The sequence below is a fragment of the Nematostella vectensis genome, chromosome 2 (assembly GCF_932526225.1).
Source record: "Nematostella vectensis chromosome 2, jaNemVect1.1, whole genome shotgun sequence".
NCBI classification, from domain to species: Eukaryota; Metazoa; Cnidaria; class Anthozoa; order Actiniaria; family Edwardsiidae; genus Nematostella; species Nematostella vectensis.
The window spans coordinates 8,689,205-8,710,269 of record NC_064035.1 but is presented as its reverse complement, the minus strand read 5'-3'; the positions used below and the strand labels follow the sequence as shown (position 1 = coordinate 8,710,269).

The window sequence follows — 21,065 nt, the reverse complement described above, 5'->3', positions numbered from 1 at the left end:
AAAACACCAAATCACGGAGTCGTTTTTGAATCGCGATCATAAAGTCGAAGATTTCAACTGATCTGTCTCGCTGCAAAAATTAAATAAAAGAGAAAAGTAGTTCCACGATAAATATTAAAGTCGTAGGATAAAAATCCCCCTGTCCATATTGTTACTCAGTAGCGTTGGTGTATTTTATTCAATGATAATGCCATGGAATACGTGAATACCGAGATTGACATTCGGATCTAGTAAAATTCACTGACACTGCTGCTTTACCTCAATCTCGTAAAATACAAACATAACCATTACAGTTCCTCTTGGTCCTCGCTTCCTTACGAAACAAAACAATTCCCGTTCACATAACAAGATGGCTAATAATACACAAATAGAAATAGACCTAGTGTTATAAAAGATGGCCTGTGGGGTCTCACAGTGGCCTTCTAATAAGTTACCAGACTACTCAAAAACCTGAAAATTTAAACTCGATACTTAGTCGAGCGCGAAGGAACATTATACTTCAAATCGAAATTACATCGGGATTCCCAACGAATAGTTTTTTTCTGTTTTTGAAATTACGTGTGCTAAATATAGAAACGAAGCCATAGTGAGAATTTCGTTTTACTTAGTACGAAAATGTATTTTTGTCTCCGAGAAATCGCTGTGAAAATTCCCCATTAATCACAGAACCACAGCTCTTCAAAAAAAACCCACGGGAATCAAATGCTGTCGGTTCTGGGTTTGCTCTCGAGAAACTAACGGTTCGACTACGTGTATATTTCCCTCGGTGAGCTTATATCGAGAGAGCGATCGTGTAGCCTAACTCGACCTACCGCTCAACCGACTCAGTTTACTTTTGATTATTTCACGAGGCATTGTTTTACAATTCGGTGACGTCACATACCACATGCGCTTTATGCTATCCTTCGCCCCGTTCTTTCCTCAATATCGCATCAAACAACCCTAAAACAGAAAACTCATCATTTGAACCGACTTTAGCGGTGGATTCAACATTACTAAACACTCCTGAGACCCATAGGCATCGAACAAAAGACAAAACAAGGCCTGCACACGTGTTGCAAAGCGTTTCCAGAGCTGGGTTTGCAGGTTTCCTAAGCTTTCGACTGCCAAAAATCCCCTCAAAACGCCATCCAAAATGGCTGGTTTTGTCTTTCCCTTGAGAGTGCCAGATGATGAAGAGTAGTCGGATGAGATAGTAAGGAAAGGCTTGAAGATTACTTGAGAAAGATTTTTACCGGTAAGTAATGACTTCATCGTTATTCCAGGTTTCCTATCTTCAGCGAATAGTTTAGAACTTTACTCTCGGACTTCGTTCAAGTTTTAGCGGTTATTTCAGGGCGTGGAATTACTCGTCAATTTATACCTAAAATACATAACTTTTCTCGCTGTTTTACCCATCAAACTTTAGCCAAGGATGTCTAGAAATTGTTGGATGAAAGTTGTAAATAAACATGTGCGCTAACTGTGCACAAATATCCGTCGTTTCGGTCGTCATCGCCAACTAGTTGAGTCCACGCTTTGCGCTCGCATTAACAGCCACTCTATTCATTGCTATTGTTTGTGACATAGCATTTATGATCTCTAGGCATAGCTTCGGGGGAAAAAACTGGTCGAAGGGATGGATCGAAGAGATGTTCCTAACCAAAGCCCCGTTAATGCACACAGCTTCTTCGATAACTCCGGTGAGTCAATCAGTTTTTCCATTCGTCCTGCTCTATAGCGTGTTTACCTCGCTTTGTAAAGACTAGTTATTATCGATAACCTCTTGTGACGAAGCGCTTAGCCTTCCTCCATTTAGTAGAAATTATGAAGTAAACCATTTTTCATAGATAATAGTTCAACTTTACAATGTTTTGGTTTACCTTGACGTTACAAACCATTCGAAAGTAGCCGAAATTCGTCGTAAGAATTACTCTAAATAGCCTTGTTTTATATTTTACAGGGCATCCTAATCCGATGCTTCGATCGCCGGCGTTATCACACGAAAGGCCACCATACGGAATGCATTCTTTACCAAGTGCCTTCTCTATGATGAGTAGGAGACCAGGGCTTTCTCACTCTGGCCAAGATTTCCTTAGCCAAGACCCTATCTTGGGCTCCCAAGCCAGCATGTCACCTCCTGGGACCATACACTCTGGACTTGGCGTAGGAAACGCTGGTCCTGGTTGGCCATGGATGTCTGCCCATCCACATATGACAAGTCCTGACTATTTCTCTTCTCATATACCTAGCGGATGGCTGGGAGGACATGATCACGACCAGCACAGGGACAGAGTGGATGAATGTTTGTTCCCTAACCCAAGATCACATGGGGGAATTATGAATGGAGTATCTAATTCTAGTAGTTATGCCGCTGGCTCAGGCATTTTCTATCCGCATCCAGCTAGCCCAACTCCTCAAATACATAGTTTTACACACCATTCAAGCCCAGTGACAATGTCAAAGAGCTGGTCAAATCAGGGAAACCACAATCAAAGAGTAACCTATGATCATAGTGATAACCATCACGACTTAGACCTTTTTTCCCCTCAAATGAAATCTAGACATCCTAGTCTGAGTTTGTCTGATGATCCATGTGGAATGGACATTCCCAGCTTTCCTGATACAGATGGCGATAAACATGGCCCCCGAGGTCAAACTGATGCAACAGGTGGTTACAGTGGATTGCATTTTAGCCCCAAAGATCACCCCATGGTGTCCCCAAAGCAGGCAAAAAGCACTGATGCATTGAGGTCGCCACCAATACCCAGTATGAAGTCACCCTCACAAACAGCTATAAGATCACCTTCTCAAACAAAACCACCACCACGATCTGAGTCCAAACGGCAGGAACAGCAGAATTCTAAACCTACTGAAACCAGAGGGAACAGTCATTTGAATACTTTACCACCAGTTCCAGCACACCGACCACCACAACCCGTTGATGTCCTTCCTCCACCACCAAAATTAGCAAAAACAAAACCAGTGCCACCTCCAAGACTACAAGTCCCTAAATCTATTTTGAATGACTGTGAAAGTGTTATTCCATCAAAACCTGATTTAACTGGAACTCTAAGCCGCCAAAATAAGCATTCTACTGTCAAAGAGGAGTCACATGCTCAAAACTCGTCTGGTAGCCAATGGCCAGCACTACTCAATTCGAAGCAATCTGGAAGTAACACTCATATGACAACTGCAACAACAGCATCGATTCGAGAGAGAAAATTATCCATTCCTGAAAGACCCTCTGTTTTGCAGCAAAGTGGGCTTGCACAGCAAGCAGAGTTGCCTGCAAAGTCATCAATTGATGTCGCTAGGCCTCCAGTAGTACCAATCAGTAGCCATAGCGCTGCACCCATAGCACCCACCACTACCACTAAAACAACCAAATCAGGATTACCAGAACCTCCAAAAGTTCCGTCAGGAAAACCTCTGGCTATGGCCAGGTTCAGGGTGCCATTCAATAACCAAGAAACCAGTGATGAGGAGAGCGATGGTAGCAGTGAAGTGAGTAGTGAAAGCGAGAGTGGCAGTGATGCCGAGAGTGAGGAGGGGGAGGGAGAGGGAGAAGAAGTCAGCAGTGGCAGCGACAGCAGCACAGATGAGGAGGGTACTGATGATGGAGATGAGGAAGGAGGGGAGGAAGATGATGATGATGACGATGATGATGATGAAAATCAGTCTGGTATTTTGGCTCCTGATAGCCAGGATGGCACCAAGATGCCATCTCTAAAACGCAAACAACAACCTCTTTCAACTGGTAGGTTACATTAACAGATTTGTTAATATCATTCAATGTATATATTGTGTATTTTATTTATTGTCCCTTGTTAGAAATTTTTTTTTTTAATGAAGCTCCAATTCTATGGCTTGAAATTGTACCTTTGTACACATAGATATCCGGAGTCCCTTAAATGTATGCACTGTAATTGGGCACTGTCATTATTTTAATTTTAATACAATTGTCCAATCCTTATCATTAATTTAACTGTAAGTGCTGGACAGTAGTATTGACAACAGAATCAATGCAAATTGTCTCTATTTTTCAGAAAGATTTACAGCTAGAAAGTAAGAGACTGTTTTGTTAATTTCCAGCTCCGATTGTGATAGTTTGTTCCAATGTTTCAGTTTTCAAATTGTTTTACTAGGATATGCTAGTTAATTATGTTTGCATTGATATGCTTTTTTAACTGTCTTGTATAGTATTTACACTGTAATGATTATTAAAATTGCCCACCCTGTTTTCTGTAGGAAGCCCTAAAAGAAGAAGACGAGCTGTAGATGATGATGCAGTTATGGTTCCTCTGGAATTAGGGTGAGGACTTTCAGTTATTCTCTTCCTTCATACTGTACCACCTCACTGATCACCCATTTAAAAATCTTTGAGATTTATTCTAGACATTGCCTCAAAATATAAGTTTTAATGATAAGAAAGTATTTATTTCATTGCTGTCAATCAGCCCTGCTTCTGTGTTCATATGACATATTCTTTCTCAGTTGGAAACGGCAGACACGGTTGCGGCCACTGGTTGCCGCCACCCCAGGAGGATCACGTGGTGATGTGTTCTATTTCGCACCATGTGGAAAAAAGCTCCGTACCTATCCTGAAGTTGCTCGGGTAAGTGGGACAATATTTACTTGTGACTGTGTTTCTTTTTTTTTTTTTACTGTTAGGATTCTGTGCAAAAACAACAACATTCACAACTACACAAAAGCTACATCTAACAGCTTTTATGTTTATTTTGCTGAGTCATTGACTTATTACTGTTTTATTTATCCAAACTGTGAAATGAAAATAATGTTGTGTGATAATATTTTCCCAACAGTACCTAACAAGAAATAATATTACCAACATCACTGTGGATAACTTCAGCTTCAGCACCAAGTTGTACATTGGAGAAGTTTATGAGTGCAAGGATGTATGTATCATTCATTGCACCCTCAATATGCCATAAGGGAAAGGTCATTATTTATCAGGGAGGGGGGGGTGGCCATAAGGGAAAGGTCATCATTTATCAGGGAGGGGGGGGCATAAGGGTAAGGTCATTATTTATCAGGGAAGAGGTGTGGCCATAAGGGAAAGTTCATTATTTATCAGGGAGGGAGGGGTGGCCATAAGGGAAAGGTCATTATTTATCAGGGAGGGGGGGGGGGGTGGCCATTAGGGAAAGGTCATTATTTAGCAGGGAGGGGGGGGGGGTGGCAGCCAACTTGAATTTTTGTCCAGTTCCACTCCAAACATATCGACCCTCCCCCAATCTAAAGCAAAAAAAAAATGGTGACCCTCCCCCAATAAAGCAATCAGAAATGAAAGCCCTTCCCTAGAACAACAAAATCTCAAAGTGTATTTCTTAACTTTATTCGAAATTATACTCAAGTCATGTGATACTCTACCTACAGCACATTCCCCCAGGAGCACCAGCAAAATTTCATAACTATATAGAGCACTCTTATCTGTGCTGTACACAAAAAGTAAGGGGATTGGGCACTTGGTCAAGACATAAAATATGCTTTACATTTTTTTAACCAGAATATGGCCTGAATGTTGCTATTTTCAGCATAATTGTGGGGAGACGGTATTGTGTGTCTGAGGAGGGGGGCCCTGACTTATCAGGCACACCTTGCCAGCAAGCCAGAAGCAGATATGCTTGTTGCTAAATTTGCTAAAAAATTTGAAATCAGAGTATGGGTGATGAGTTCCCTTTCGATCATTCCCACCAACAATTCCTCGCCTTCCTTTATAGGAGAACAACTTTGAGCTGTTGAGTGAGGAGGAGGTCAAGAGTAGGAGGGAGGCTGCTGCCATAAAGAAGAAGGCATCTGAAATGATAGCAAATCGAAGAGAAAAAAAGAGGCAAGCAGCTGGTAAGTACTCTAAGACTCACTTGTATTACACTGCATGTTTTGGTAAACTACAAAAACACCCTAATTCCGGAAATCTCTTTTAATTTAATCCTCTTTTCTATATCCTTCCTCTCTTCTAAGCCTTATCCTCTACACTATAAACAAATAAATGTAAAAAATGTAAAAAGACACTGTGGAGCCCACAAATGTAATAGACCCGAAAATTGCTAAATACGTAGTTGACAGCATTGGCCTCCATGCTAATAGGTCAAGGAAACAAGATTGTCGATATGAAATTGATGTCATAACAGCAAATTAGATTTGATAGATACTGTTATGACGTCATCGGCGACAGCCGTGTATTCGAAGCTAACTCTGCTTTTAGGCAGTGTCTGAATTTCTACATGACATTATTACATTTTTTTTTCCAGTCTAGAGACCATATCTTCGTTAATAACATGTAGGACAGAATGCAAAATAGTAATAAAAGATGTCCTCTTCCCCACTAACCCTCCCTCTTCGAAGAAAAATGAAAGCTTTCTATACAGGCTAATAGAATCTCACTCAATAACTGCCTGGAATACTGCTTTGGAATTACAGATGGGGGTCTAAGTTGCCTTATTTATTTAACGGTGCGTTTTAAAGTATTCTACAATGATTGACAAGTATTTCATTGCATTGGTGAAAAGTGTTTAGAAGCATAATGAGACAGCAATACTTTTTTCAGACATGGCGAAAAAAGCTCAAGAAAGCAAGATGCGGAAGAAGATGGAAAAGCTAATGGCTGCAGAGGAGTCCAAGAGGGCAAAACAACAAAGAGGTAGGTTTTGTATGGTTGACTTTGAGGTTGACCTCTTTCTAATGGACACTGGATAGCTCCATTTACAAACACTTTTACGATTTACTTTTGCCATCTTTGCACACACTGTATCTTCTCTGGCTTATAAAGAAGACATGAACAGAGTGTAAAAAAATGGGATCTTTGTTTTTTTTTAAAAGAGAACTTAAAGTTGAAACTTATTCCAGGATAAGCTTAGGTTTTTCTGTGCCACTTGAATTTATTTTAATTTATAAAATAAACTATCTCTTTAAGCGGAGTCAAGAAAGCTAAAAAAACTTGAGCGCCAGCAAGCCCTGCAGCAAGCAAAACAAGCTAAAAGAGAACAAGGTATTCATGGATCCAACCTGTTAATCAGGCATGGTGAACCAATCAGATAGGTCACACAATAACAACCATGGTTATCAACCTATCACTCATGCACAATGAACCAATCAGTTATGAGGCCACACAATAGCAATGGTGTCCAGGCATGTACACAGGGGCCTGCACAGGGTGTACCCCCACCCCTGGCCGCCAAAAAGTGGGTCATTTCTTATGAAGAAATATTAGAAAACTATGTTTTTACAATATGATACGTATGACTGCACAACCCCCTCAGCCAATCCTGGGTACAAGCCTGGTGTCCAACCTACCAATCATGCACAATAAATCAATCAGATATGGATGGTGACCTGTCAAAACATTTTTGTCTATAAGCAAATACAAAACAAATAGTTTTTTTTCTTTTAAACCAAAAATGATATTGTTAATAACAAAATACTAAAACAAGGCTGCATATTAATGGAACAATTTGATTAATGTTTTTCTCCAGTTCGAATAAGGGCACAGCAAAAGAAAATAGCTAAAGAGCAGGAAAAGCAGCAGCGACGTTTGGTGAGTACCCTTCCGAAACTACAACAAATATTCTGGGTTTTTAAAAGTTTGTTAGGACAATGATATGACTAGAAAAACTACAGACAAGCTGTAGAAAAAATAGTTAGTCTATGGTGGAATGAGGCAAATAAATCAACACAAACATGAAATGGTATGTTTTAGTCTCTGTGAAAACAGAGTCATTTTGTTGACCTTTTGTTTTAGCATTAGCCCTTTGTTGGAGAGCTAATGCTCAAAATTTGAGATTTAAAATAAAAATTTAAAATAAATTTTTTTGAAATTCCTCACCAGGCCAAGATGAGAAGACAAGAGCAGTTGAGGATTGAAAAAGAAATGAGAGCCCAGCAAGCGCAGGAGGTATGTGTTTTGCATGGGCCGCAGTATGTTGTATATAGTATAAGACTTTCCCGTGGTTCCACGAGAGCTAGGAAGTCATCTCAGTGCCTTTGCTCTGACAGGCCCGTCGTAGAAAGAAGGAGGACGTTGCTAGTGCAAAGTATGAGGAGGCGATGAAAAAAGCCAAGGTACCCAGTCAATAGTTGACTCCTCTGGCACATAGGTTGCTCATCATTCTCTACTAGTGTTCTTCTTGGCTTACTCTACTAGTATTCTTGGCTTAAGTATTTAGTACAGTAGATTACAATAGGGAGCATGTTCCTGTCTTCTGCAGTGTTCTTAGTGGCCACCTCTTGTTAAACTATTCGTACTCGCATCAGATATGTGCATACGAATAAGTCCTTTCCTTTGTCTATCAGATATGTATACTATACTACTTGCATCAGATACAAGGGAGGGGCGAAATCTGAAAATTTTTCTGGAGGGGGGATGGAGGGAGTTCTCTGATAAAAATCTGAACACCCCTGAAAAAACAAAAAAAGGATTTTTTTATGCCTTTGCAGCATTGCCACGGGATGTTTCTTTTTATCAGATTTGGCTACATACCAGAGTGATATAGCTTATGCTTTATAGTTTTGCATACAAATAGCCCATCTATTGAGAACCAAAAGTGGACCTTAAGCCGTTGTGGGGGGGGTGCATTCGCACCCCCTGCAACCCCCGCACCCCCCTGGGTACGGGCCTGAGATATATAACTTTATATTCCAATCACTGTTGATATAAAGTCCATGTGTAAGCATGTGTGTCATGCCTAAAATAAAAACTGTGATTGTCCATTGCAATTATTATTTCAATTCTTTATTCAGGAGGTTAGAAACCTTCTAAACTTCAACTAATAATTTTTGTTTTGCTTCTTTTGTGATGAACTCAGGCTCCTTAGTTCATTTGAGCTCTGGTATGATATGTCTGTAACATCTTCCAAATGAACAACCTTAAAATGACATCTTAGGTGGATTTAAAAGAGGAACTCATAGTTAGATAAAAGGTATCCAATACAGATAACCTATGTTCTCTGTGTATAGATGTGCCTTGTACTGTATACCCCCAGAGTATTCATCAGATTATGCATTTGTTATAGAGAGGAATGATAAAGAATCTTATTTGTATTGCTATTGTCATACACACTCAATTTTGTTTTTTCTTCAGGACCGAGAGCTAAAGCGTCAGCAAGCAATTCTTCTAAAGCAGCAGGTTTGTAGGCATGAAAGGGCACAAATCGGAACCAAATCTGACCTGACTTGGTCAACACTGAGAAAGAATAGCCCCTGGGAATAGATTCTTATGAATCTGTGTTCCGTTATAGGAACGAGAACAGAAACGACAGCAGCAAATGATGATTCGTGCTCTTGAAATCCAGCAAAAGGCTGATGTAAGCTGGTGTTACTTCAGTCAGTCTTTTTCTGGACTGGCTTCTAAATGTCTTTTTCTCTATTTTAGGAGCGCGAGAGGCAAAAGGAGGAGAAAAGAATGGAAAAGAAGTTGATTAAAGAGAGGAAATTGGTAAGGTTCCCTCAACATGTGGTTTCTAGAAAAAAAAACCAGTGCAGTCTAATTGTTACTCTTCACATGGTGTTTGTATTATGATTTTCTAACTTTTGTCATTCTCATCAAGAGTAAAGCCAGCTAAGAAAAGAATGGGTCAAATTAACTGCTCATTGATTATTATTTCATTTTAGGAGCAAAAGAGAAGAGAGCTCATCCTTACAAGAGAGCTCAAGAAGCCTGTGGAGGATATGGTTCTCCGTGATGCTAAGGTAAATGTCCACCCTAAGTCTCAATGGCTTTTAAATGCCAATTTGTGTGCTTGCAGCTTGCGGCATTCCCTATTATTACAAAGTAGATTTCATTTGAGAAAATAAAATATAAAGAATATGCTAGATCTATCAATCCCAAGTAATATTGCTTTAAATGGATATTTTTGTTACTACTTTTATTTTTAGCCTTGCCCTGGTGGATACACAAACCTGGATTGTAAAACTATTTTAAAATGCTTCTAATTCCTGGATAAAGTCTGGCAGGGACTCGGCAACAGCTAGCACAATTATACTGCATGCCCTTTAACTTATATCCTTCCTTTGTGTTACTCTCAGCCACTGCCAGAGATCCCAAGATTGTCAAAGTGCATCCTGCCTGGAAAAGCCTTTGCAGATCTACTCATGGTTGAAGAGTTTGTCCACAATTTTGGTGGAGCACTTGATATAGGTAGGCCTGGTATTCTGATTTGATTAAGATCCATGACACCAACAAGGGGATGCTGTCTCAAGCATGTTTAATTGCACATGCATGCATTTTTTGTCGACTTCATGTCCTGTTTGAGGTATTTTATGCTTTTTGTGGTACAATAGTACAAATTAGACAGTGTACACGCGCAATCTGACCTGCGTGGGTAGCATCCTCTTTCCAGCATCGAGGATCTAAATCACCCTAATGTATACAAACAATTGTCACAAGTGATTTTTACCTTGATCTATACCCTTATAAAAACCATATTTTCTGTTTGAAGACCCCGCAGCAGAAATGCCAAGTATTAGCGACATGCAGCTCTCTATGCTGTGCCAGGGAGAAGATGTGTTGCTGCCATTATGTCAACTTCTGTTGACCCAAGCCATGGCAGATCCAGGCTGTGATGGGCCTTATGTATGTATACATTTTCTATTGCCAGTCTAAGGAATTGAGTTTTGTGTTCAGGACTGAGGAAGACCATGAAATAAGAGCTTTTCACTTCCAAATCATTGTTCAATTCATAATTTACTTGCACACTATAACTTTTGGTAAATGAAAAAAAAAACAGATTGAAACTTGAAAAAATTTCCTTATCAAAGTTTGAGAGTTATAACAATTTATTTCTCCTTGATTTTGCTGGGCTAGGAAACACTTAAAGTATAATTTCATAGTTTTTTTTATTGTGGGTTTTCTTTATCAGCATGCCTTATACATCGACATGACAGAAAAACATGGAAATGCGCAATTTGAGATAGATAAAGAAGACACAATTTCTTACAATGGCCATCGGTTCCTTGTATTCCGGAATGATTTTCAAAACACAAATAACGTGAGGCCAAGATGCACATACCCAGATTTTGTCTTTTTAAGATATTTTTTCCTTGATCATCCTTGCGCTATGTATGGGGTCAGGGACGAAAAGCTCAAATTTCAATGACACTTTAGAAAAAGTTGCATCAATTTAAACAAAGTCTCATTTGGTATTTTGTTGGCTATTACTCACAAAGTACTAAGAGAAGTTTTCCCCCTTTTTAGATACTAAATTTGCTTATTTAAAGCGTCATGTCATGTTTTTCCTTCATGTCTTATATATCACATTGAATGTTTGTATTTTTTGTTTAGGCTGTGACAAAGCTGGGGCAACCACTTCACAAAGTAGAGCTAACCGATAACAATACCTCCGAGATTCTACGCTTATTCGTGATGAGCAGAAATGGTGGTCCCAACGAAGTGAGTATCAACTAGTAGTACATGTTTATTGATTTGAACTACTTTGTTCATATTGAATTGCTAATTGATAATAGAGGCTGTTGCAGCTGCAAAAGTGAAAACATTTCTCAAAATACTTTTCAATTTTATTGGCAGCTATGTTTTTAGCCCAATAATAGAAAGTCTTTCAAAGCCTCAAAGTTGTATTGAAGGTTGGATATTTATGATTTTTTTATATGATGAAAATGACAACAATGTATTCTGGGAAAGGTGAGATGCCCTTTTTTGATGTTTAAGTAAATAAACAGTGTAAAAAATATAGTAATAGTGACAAAAGTTATTCCTTGGAAGTTATTGTTAACTTATCAATATGCTTCCCTCTGCTTTCCTAGTTGTCAGATGCTTTGGAAGAGCAACCCTTTCAGTCCTTGTCTCCTGTGCAGAAAGGCTCAGTCTTGGCATTCTTGGTCAATGAGCTTCTTTGTAGTCGCGTGATTATCAAGTAAGTCTTATGCTTTGATAATGGTGATGAATTTACTTATTAATGAAAAGTCCAGGCATAAATGCAGTGCGAAAAAGTGACGGAAACTCATTGTATGTGTTTTCTCACAGGGAAATAGAAAACAGCATTGAGACCATGTCTAACCTCAGAAAAGACAAATGGATCATTGAAGGACGTATAAGAAAGTAAGGAAATATAATCATAATTTTTACCATCATACATTATCCATCAAATCCCTGATGTGTCTTATCCTCCCTTTAGGTTGAAAGATATCCAGAACATGACAATTGTTGTTTCTTTTTCAACATACCTTATCTACCAAACCCATGAATTATCCTTCCCCCTCCTTCAGGCTCAAAGCTATTCAGGCAGAAAAGTACCCAGTTGTTAAGATAAAGAAGCCACCTGGGCGCCCAAGGAATGTAGACACCACATCAATAGACAATGACAACAGCCGCGATGCTGCATCCATTGCTGATAGTAGTATACAAGGTAATGATGATGATGATGATGAAGAGGAGGAAGAAGATGATGATGATGAAGAGGAGGAAGATGATGATGAAGATGGTGAAGGTGGTGGGAATGGCTCTGGGTCCAGCGATGAATCAGAAGAAGAAGAGGTAGGTAGAAGAGGTTTTATACTGTATCCTAAATGAATAGGCCTCTAATTACGAACCCAATCCTTAAATTAAATTGGTTATTATTTTCTTAGGATGACAAAGAGCCTCAGACACAAGAAGAATTGGAAGGAAGGTTACAAAAACTAGAAAAGGTACAGTCAATATGGTATTCTAGATGTCAGATCACAGATGTAATGAATTTTATGCTGTCTTATTTTTCTTTTTAGAAACACGCGAAGTTCCGAACTAAACTATTTGGCCACTCTCACTCTTTGAGGGCATTGACCCTAGGCCAAGATAGATTTAAACGTCGTTACTGGGTACTCCCTCACACTGGTGGAGTGTTTGCTGAAGGTCTAACAAGTGCAGAGAAAGATGGGATGCAGAGTGATATTCCCGCCCAGGGAGATAGAGAAAGAGTAGAAAATCTGGATATAAATAGCGCTATCACCGAAGGAACTCAAAGACAAAGAAACAGTCAACAAGCCTCTGTTAAAATGGAGCAAGGTGCTATTACTCCTCTACAGTCATCAGTGAACGGAACAAGTTGCTTGGAAACACCAACTACACCCAAACATTCAATTCCAGTTAACACCTCTGCTGGGCCCTCATCTCAGTCTCAGTTTATAAAAATAGAAAACCTTATCAAAAGTTCTGATGGAGCTACATCAGCTGTGATAGTTTCTCCCTCACAGAATCTTGTTGTCTCTCAAATAATACCCCAGAACACCTGTAACAACTGGTTCAGCCTTCTTCCGCGCATGCCATGCGACGAATCATCTCTGACTCTGTCACACACTCCACTAAGTGGAAACTTTGTCCCAACTTACAGTAAGAAGGCAGAAATAGTACTGATGGACTCGCCTATTCCCATCAAGAGACCCCCAGGCAGACCTCCTAAGAATGCTGCACAAATTGTTTATCAACCAAACCTTGTGTCGCTCTTTGGATCTGGCAGTCCCAACCTTATGTCATCACCAGGCAGTGCTGCGGCATCACCTGAGAAACGAGGGCCTTGCACTAGTGCGAGTAGTACGTCTCATGTCTCCACTATGTCTCTATCATTTGAAGAGCTGAAGAAGAGTGTGTTGGAATCTCTAAGACAGGAGCCTGCACCAATTCCACCAGGTACAGTATTATGTGTCTAGTGCTCTTCAAATATCAAGTTGTCAGTTGCCACAAAAAATCAAAATTTCTCAAAACGTTTCTCTGTTCTTGTTATTGAAGGTTGTATTTATTGTATTTTTTTTTTTGCTTTATCTGCCTCAGTCGTATGGCCTGTATTTTGTATGTATCAACCTTCGTTTACATTATCTTGATGTGTTACAGAGGTTCAGCATGGATGGTGGCGTCTGACGGAACCAAGCAACATCAAAGAGCTTGTCAAGGCATGTCATAGCAGGTAAACAAGGTGCCAATGTTCTCTGTGATTGACAAGCATTGTTTACTACTAGAGTATTGTTCGCTTTGATTGACAAACATTGTTTACTGCTAATTTAATGCGCACATCTGGTTACTCACATTGGTTCTTGTTATTCATATTTTTTACAGAGGAATTCGCGAGAAAATGCTCCAGAAAAATTTCCAGAAGTACTCTGAATATATTAGCTCATCTTGTAAAAAGCCATTCTGTGATGGTAAGTAATCCAGAATTTTTATCAATCCAGTTTGCCAAGGACACGAACCACAGACCTCTTCTTTGCTCAGCAATTCCGCCTAGCCAATAGACCATCTACACATCAATCAGTGATGAACATGTTTGCATTATTATGCCTGAAGCTATTTGGCTGCACAAAGTAATAATAATGAGGTTGTCAGAGTTTTTTTTAGTCAGTTTAATTGACCAACAAAATGTGCTTTGAATTGCAGCCACAATGGTTATTCCCTTATTTCCCTTGTGAAAAACGGTGACTCTTACATACTGTAAACTCTTTTAAATGTTCTTGTATTGGGTACATTCATACTGATGGACTAGAATTGTCAATCGAAACTGTGTATCTTTGTTTACATTATTTCCATTGTAGAAGACGACGACTCTGAGACTGATGAAGAGGATGAAAAGACTGAGGACAAGCTTGCAGAGGGCACACCCGTTGACGATAACTGGTTTCCTGCAGCAGAGTTTGCAGTAAACAAAGCCATCATGAAGGAGGTGGAGGAGCTTGAGGAGAAAGTGTTTGCTGCTAGTCTTCAAGTCAAGGTAGTGGACCTAGAGACTGCTCAGGAAAGATCCTTTTTTCAGAAGTCTATTAAAATATTATGATTGACGGTGGCTTTACATTTTTTCCTCTTGCGTTTCCAGGGATGGAAACTGCCAGCTAAGGTCACTAAAGGGCTGACCTATAACCCTGGTAAGTGACTATTCTTTCATAAAACCAGTGTTGAGTGAGTGTACAGTGCTATAATCTTTGCATGCAGACACTCAGCAGACAGCTCTACTTACAGATGCCTTCCCCAATCATTATTAAAATGGCTTTTTTGTTCTAAATGTTTTTACAACATTTTCCTACATAGGCATATGTACTATTGTATAACTTTTTCACTCTCGATAACCGAGTATAATAAAGTGACTGAGTTGGACTGAGGTGGACTTGGATAGAGGTCTGACTCTGAAACTTAGATGTCATATACTATGAAGGTCCTCTCTCAACACTCAGTCCCTTATTTTACAGAAGCCAAGACAGACCCAGAGAATAACTTACTTTCGATGGCTGCAACACGTCTTGCTGCTGTTGAGCTTGGCATCGAGAGGCGCTACTTAAAGCACCCCTTCCGAGATGAGTACGTATGTCTTACTCTTTGTTCTGAAGAAATTTAGAAATCAAATCTGATAATCCTCCCTTTTATCACAGTAAAGTGCAGATACCAACAAATATTGGAACTGCGCTCGCACCAGGAGAAGTTCCCTCCGGTGAGTACAATTTAGGAGAAGACAGTCTCCAAAAGTATTTACATGTGAGTAACCTCTATTTCTTACATGGTTTCAGCCGAAGCACAGGAAGAGGAAAATAAAACATCGCCTGGAAAGTCAAGGTATTACCAACATGGCAAAAAAAAAATCACCCAAAAATATATATGCCTTTACACTGCCCTTCTTCATCTACAGTGGAAACATCACCCATGCACTGAAAGTGTGGCGTGCTGCAGTAGCATCAGTTAGCAATGCATCACAGCTTGCAATGTGCCTGTCTATGTTGGTGGGGTACATTGCTTGGGACAAATCCATCATGAAAGTGGTAAGCTTTGAATGGACACAACACCTTTACAGATGGGTTTGGTCGTTTTATACAGCTACATTTTAATATGCTTTATTAATTGCAAGCCGGGTTCAGAGCTTATGGCATGTCATCTAACCAATGCCATTGGTACTGATTTTGATAATAAGCCATCACTGCCTTTTTCAAGGAACAAATTCACTCTATACCACTTAGCTTCAAAACTACCAATACCCAAAATATTTTACCTATATCAACAGCTCTACGCTTACAGAACTGAAGCAGTGACTTCAACACTGCCATCCTATAAACTCATTGCACTTAAGCATGTGTAATATATATCTAATGCCTTGCTTGGTATAGGCAGGATTCTTACAATTTTCCATTTACAGTTCTGCCAGATGTGCCGTAAAGGTGACAATGAGGAGCTCCTTCTTCTATGTGATGGCTGTGATCGGGGCTACCATACCTACTGCTGCATGGTAAGCCTCCAGTCTTCCTATGATGTTTCCAATGAAAATAGGTAGTCAGCATTTCCCCCAAAACTCGGTGTGTCCCACTGCTTTCATTTTGCTACCATATTCTAAAGTTACATATCCAGGGGTGGTTAATTGGGTGATTTGTAACAACCCACGCCTTCCCAATCCTGCACCTTCTGGGGTACACTTCTGTATTTTGGCCTAGCCACCTCCCTTTCCGGACGTGTAGCTCCTCCACTGTTTCAGACATGTCCTCGTCTTGCTGATATCCTTATGGCGACGTTGCTAACATCATGCTTGATAATATTGTCTTTATTGATTGCTATCACAGCCCAAGTTGACGACTATCCCAGAGGGAGACTGGTATTGCATGGACTGCATTGTTCTGGTGAGTAATATTAGGGTCTTCTAAACCAAGAACAACTGAGCTTGCATCCTTGAATCCCCCCCCCCCCCCCCCAATATTTTCACAAATAAGGAAATTTCCAGTAGGGGCCCCAAAATTTCGAGACCTGTTACAGCTCTGGTACTAACTGCTCAACACTCAACCGTCATGGCTTCATGGAGTGGGTAAATACCGCAATTGTAATCATTGCTTATTTCTCAAATCTGTAGGCGGCTGGTGGAGACAACTGCTGTGTGTGTGGTGGACCAGCAGGCAAAATGGCCAAGTGTGACAACTGCCCTAGGAACTTCCACTTGAAGTGTCTGGAACCACCGCTAGTCAAGTAAGTGATCAGAAGCAGCTTGAAAAACACTCTAGGCACACATGGTCAATACAGTGTTGTTGCAATATGTCTTTTTATTTTTCCCAGGATGCCTCGTGTTTCCTGGACCTGTCCCAAGTGCAAAAAGGTATCATTATTTCCAGCCCTGTCCCCCCTCCTTATCATCTGTACCACCTTTCCACTGTCCCTTAAATAGTTGTAGTTGTATTTAATTCAAGCAAGATTCCTAGCTTGCAAACATTTATAAATTATTTGCTTTAGTACTATAAAATTATGCAGTATATGTACCCTTGTGCTGTGGAATTCACGAACCTGCCTATCTTAAGCCTATCTACCCCACGTTGATATTTTATCGCTATAGAGATGTTCTACAGTTTGTATAGAAGTTTTTAAATCACTACACTTCCACTCAGTCTATATTTTGTTCCGTAGCGGCGTGCGAAGAACAGCACCCCACGTTGATATTTTATCGCTATAGAGATGTTCTACAGTTTGTATAGAAGTTTTTAAATCACTACACTTCCACTCAGTCTATATTTTGTTCCGTAGCGGCGTGCGAAGAACAGCACCCCACGTTGATATTTTATCGCTATAGAGATGTTCTACAGTTTGTATAGAAGTTTTTAAATCACTACACTTCCACTCAGTCTATATTTTGTTCCGTAGCGGCGTGCGAAGAACAGCACCCCACGTTGATATTTTATCGCTATAGAGATGTTCTACAGTTTGTATAGAAGTTTTTAAATCACTACACTTCCACTCAGTCTATATTTTGTTCCGTAGCGGCGTGCGAAGAACAGCACCCCACGTTGATATTTTATCGCTATAGAGATGTTCTACAGTTTGTATAGAAGTTTTTAAATCACTACACTTCCACTCAGTCTATATTTTGTTCCGTAGCGGCGTGCGAAGAACAGCACCCCACGTTGATATTTTATCGCTATAGAGATGTTCTACAGTTTGTATAGAAGTTTTTAAATCACTACACTTCCACTCAGTCTATATTTTGTTCCGTAGCGGCGTGCGAAGAACAGCACCCCACGTTGATATTTTATCGCTATAGAGATGTTCTACAGTTTGTATAGAAGTTTTTAAATCACTACACTTCCACTCAGTCTATATTTTGTTCCGTAGCGGCGTGCGAAGAACAGCACCCCACGTTGATATTTTATCGCTATAGAGATGTTCTACAGTTTGTATAGAAGTTTTTAAATCACTACACTTCCACTCAGTCTATATTTTGTTCCGTAGCGGCGTGCGAAGAACAGCACCCCACGGCGCAAGCGGGAGAAGAAGAAACACTCTGAGTCAGACTCACTGCGGGACATTGACTTTGAGATGAGTCAAGACGGCGAGGATGAAGAGGGAGACAACCAGGAGACTCGACACCACATTAACCGCAAACAGCAGTCCAAAGACATGGCCCCATGCAGGACAATACTGGCCGAGATGGAGAAACACGACGACGCCTGGCCATTCCTCATCCCTGTCAACGCTAAGCAGGTAATAATTTGAGAAATCATGTGTACACCTCGAGAATTTTTGCGTTTAGTCATTTAAACTGACTTCGCTTGTCGAGCAGGAAGACAAAGGTTTGAAATCTGGCTCAGGTCACCTTGTGTTTTTATCCATTGTGGGTAGAATGAATACGTCAACTGACGCCTGTCTCGCGAATCTCGCTAACCAACCTGTAATTGTAGGGTGTTACAAAACCACCGTAGAAGGCAGAGTACATCTCCATTCTCTCGTTATGTAAACAACTCTATTTCTTTTCTTTCCCTTATGTGCATCGAGAAAGCTTCCATTAACTGTCCATGTCATAGCTGCTTGGTCCAAATATGCACTGATTGACAACCGGTTGTGAACCCTGTTAACAAAGCCGAGAACATTGTTGATGGCAGTGTTATATAGTTGTTGTATGATTCCTCTCTATTTTAGTTCCCTGAATACTACAAGATCATCCGGAAGCCAATGGACTTCCACACGATGAAGATCAAGCTTCGCGATTACCAGTAAGTTCACCAGCAAGTCTAGATTAACCGTCACAGTGTGACAGGCTCATTGGTTTGGGTTTGTCTTTGAAGGTACTCCTCCCCGCAAGAGTTCGCTCAAGACAGCCGACTGGTTTTCGCCAACTGCGAGGAGTTCAACGAAGATGATTCTGAGGTAAGGTTGAATGAATGTGTACCCGACCACGGCTAGATTGATGGATGGATAGATTTTTTTTATTGATGGGAAAGCACTTGGTACCCTAGTTATTTTACACGCGTCCCTCTTATAACAAAGTTTAGAGAGTAAGAACTATTAACACTACTATAAGAAACTAAATTAAGGAGTAACAGGACAAACGTGCAATAACAGTGTACTTGAAAAGCTGATAAGAAAAGAGTCATTGCTAGATAAAATGACCGAAGCCACGACTTCCCAAAAACTATTCCACCCATGCTTGTACGCTTATATGCTAGCTGATATTCAATACTTATAACTCTCAGGTTGGCCAAGCTGGAAAACGCTTGTCAAAGTTCTTTGAAAGTCGCTGGAGTGACTTGTGCCAAGGAAGCTAGCTCTCCCGCTCTGCACGCCTTTGGTTAGCGGACATTTAAGTTTATGTTGTCTTGAGTTCAAACCCTACCCTATCTGTTCTAACCCCACTATTTTTGTTCTAGCCTATCTTTTCCTTTGTAACCTTACCCTTTCTGTTCTAACCCTGTTTAAACCCTACCCTTTCTGTTCTAACCCTACCTTTTCTATTCTTACCCTACCCTTTCTGTTCTAACCCTACCTTTTCTATTCTTACCATACCCTTTCTGTTCTAACTCTACCTTTTCTATTCTTACCCTACCCATTCTGCTCTAACCCTTTTTAATTCCTAACATTTCTGTTCTAACCCTACCTTTTCTATTCTTACCATACCCTTTCTGTTCTAACCCTACCTTTTCTATTCTTACCCTACCCTTTCTGTTCTAACTCTACCTTTTCTATTCTTACCCTACCCTTTCTGTTCTAACCCTACCTTTTCTATTCTTACCATACCCTTTCTGTTCTAACCCTACCTTTTCTATTCTTACCATACCCTTTCTGTTCTAACCCTACCTTTTCTATTCTTACCATACCCTTTCTGTTCTAACTCTACCTTTTCTATTCTTACCATACCCTTTCTGTTCTAACCCTACCTTTTCTATTCTTACCATACCCTTTCTGTTCTAACCCTACCTTTTCTATTCTTACCATACCCTTTCTGTTCTAACCCTACCTTTTCTATTCTTACCATACCCTTTCTGTTCTAACCCTACCTTTTCTATTCTTACCATACCCTTTCTGTTCTAACCCTACCTTTTCTATTCTTACCATACCCTTTCTGTTCTAACCCTACCTTTTCTATTCTTACCATACCCTTTCTGTTCTAACCCTACCTTTTCTATTCTTACGATACCCTTTCTGTTCTAACTCTACCTTTTCTATTCTTACCATACACTTTCTGTTCTTACTCAACCCTTTCTGTGTTCTAGATGTCGCTGAAGTAGTTCAAGTTTCGAGTCGTCCTATTGGGGAATATCGGGAAAGGGTCTCAATAAAAACCGAAATAAAAAGAATAGACAAAAAACAATGGACTATTTGTATAGTTTAGATAGCCGACGCCCTGGACTTTTCAACAAAGCAATGAAAAGCTATTTTCTAAAAATAATGCCTTCGAGTTTCAAAGTTTATACAGATAAATCTAATTCTTCAGCAAAGCTTTGTAATATCTTCGTAGTTCTCTTCATGTGATTATGATAATAAGACAGTCTCGTGAGTCTTGTACATACCTCGCCATGGTCTCCGAGTATTTAAGAATACGAATCGCACTAATCGACGTTGTATAGACAAGAGTGATAACAAAATTTTGTATGGATTTTTTAGAATGCTGAAAATAAATCAGGTTTTTAAGGAAGCATGTCTTGAATGCTGAACTGGGGAATGGTTTTTTTGACATCCTTGCCCGCGTAGCAAGCGTTCCTGTGAGGTTTTGTCGGAAATAGGGACCGAGCGACAGAGATTTAAAGTCGAAGAGTCGTCCCTATTGTTCGCGCGGCCATATTCATCGCTCGGTTTACATTTCTGAAACCCCACAAAAACGCTTGCTTCCAAGGCTGAGGGCATCCTTGATAAGAGCTGG

General features: G+C 40.1%; 1 protein-coding gene across 5 annotated transcripts; it reads left to right on the top strand.

The window, feature by feature from the left end:
- Positions 1 to 166: 166 nt before the first annotated feature.
- On the top strand, positions 167 to 20,840 carry LOC5516828 (bromodomain adjacent to zinc finger domain protein 2B). 5 transcript variants are annotated; one of them, XM_048724172.1, is made up of 41 exons: positions 167 to 1,237; positions 1,586 to 1,682; positions 1,943 to 3,739; positions 4,231 to 4,294; positions 4,477 to 4,597; positions 4,806 to 4,898; positions 5,724 to 5,844; positions 6,551 to 6,643; positions 6,917 to 6,991; positions 7,476 to 7,537; positions 7,829 to 7,894; positions 7,996 to 8,061; positions 9,080 to 9,124; positions 9,237 to 9,302; positions 9,371 to 9,433; positions 9,610 to 9,687; positions 10,024 to 10,135; positions 10,437 to 10,570; positions 11,279 to 11,386; positions 11,758 to 11,867; positions 11,978 to 12,052; positions 12,220 to 12,487; positions 12,580 to 12,639; positions 12,715 to 13,615; positions 13,817 to 13,889; positions 14,039 to 14,124; positions 14,512 to 14,687; positions 14,790 to 14,838; positions 15,160 to 15,268; positions 15,340 to 15,398; positions 15,475 to 15,520; positions 15,594 to 15,723; positions 16,095 to 16,184; positions 16,513 to 16,569; positions 16,797 to 16,909; positions 16,997 to 17,036; positions 18,161 to 18,412; positions 18,848 to 18,921; positions 18,994 to 19,075; positions 19,402 to 19,496; positions 20,419 to 20,840. In XM_048724172.1, the coding sequence occupies exons 2-40, from the start codon at positions 1,619 to 1,621 to the stop codon at positions 19,471 to 19,473; spliced, it is 6,150 nt and encodes a 2,049-aa protein (XP_048580129.1). In that variant the 5' UTR covers positions 167 to 1,237; positions 1,586 to 1,618; the 3' UTR covers positions 19,474 to 19,496; positions 20,419 to 20,840. The 5 variants fall into 5 exon arrangements, with proteins under 5 accessions (XP_048580129.1, XP_048580130.1, XP_048580131.1 ...); XM_048724173.1 differs by lacking the exon at positions 7,996 to 8,061; XM_048724174.1 differs by lacking the exon at positions 9,237 to 9,302.
- The last annotated feature ends 225 nt before the right edge of the window (positions 20,841 to 21,065 follow it).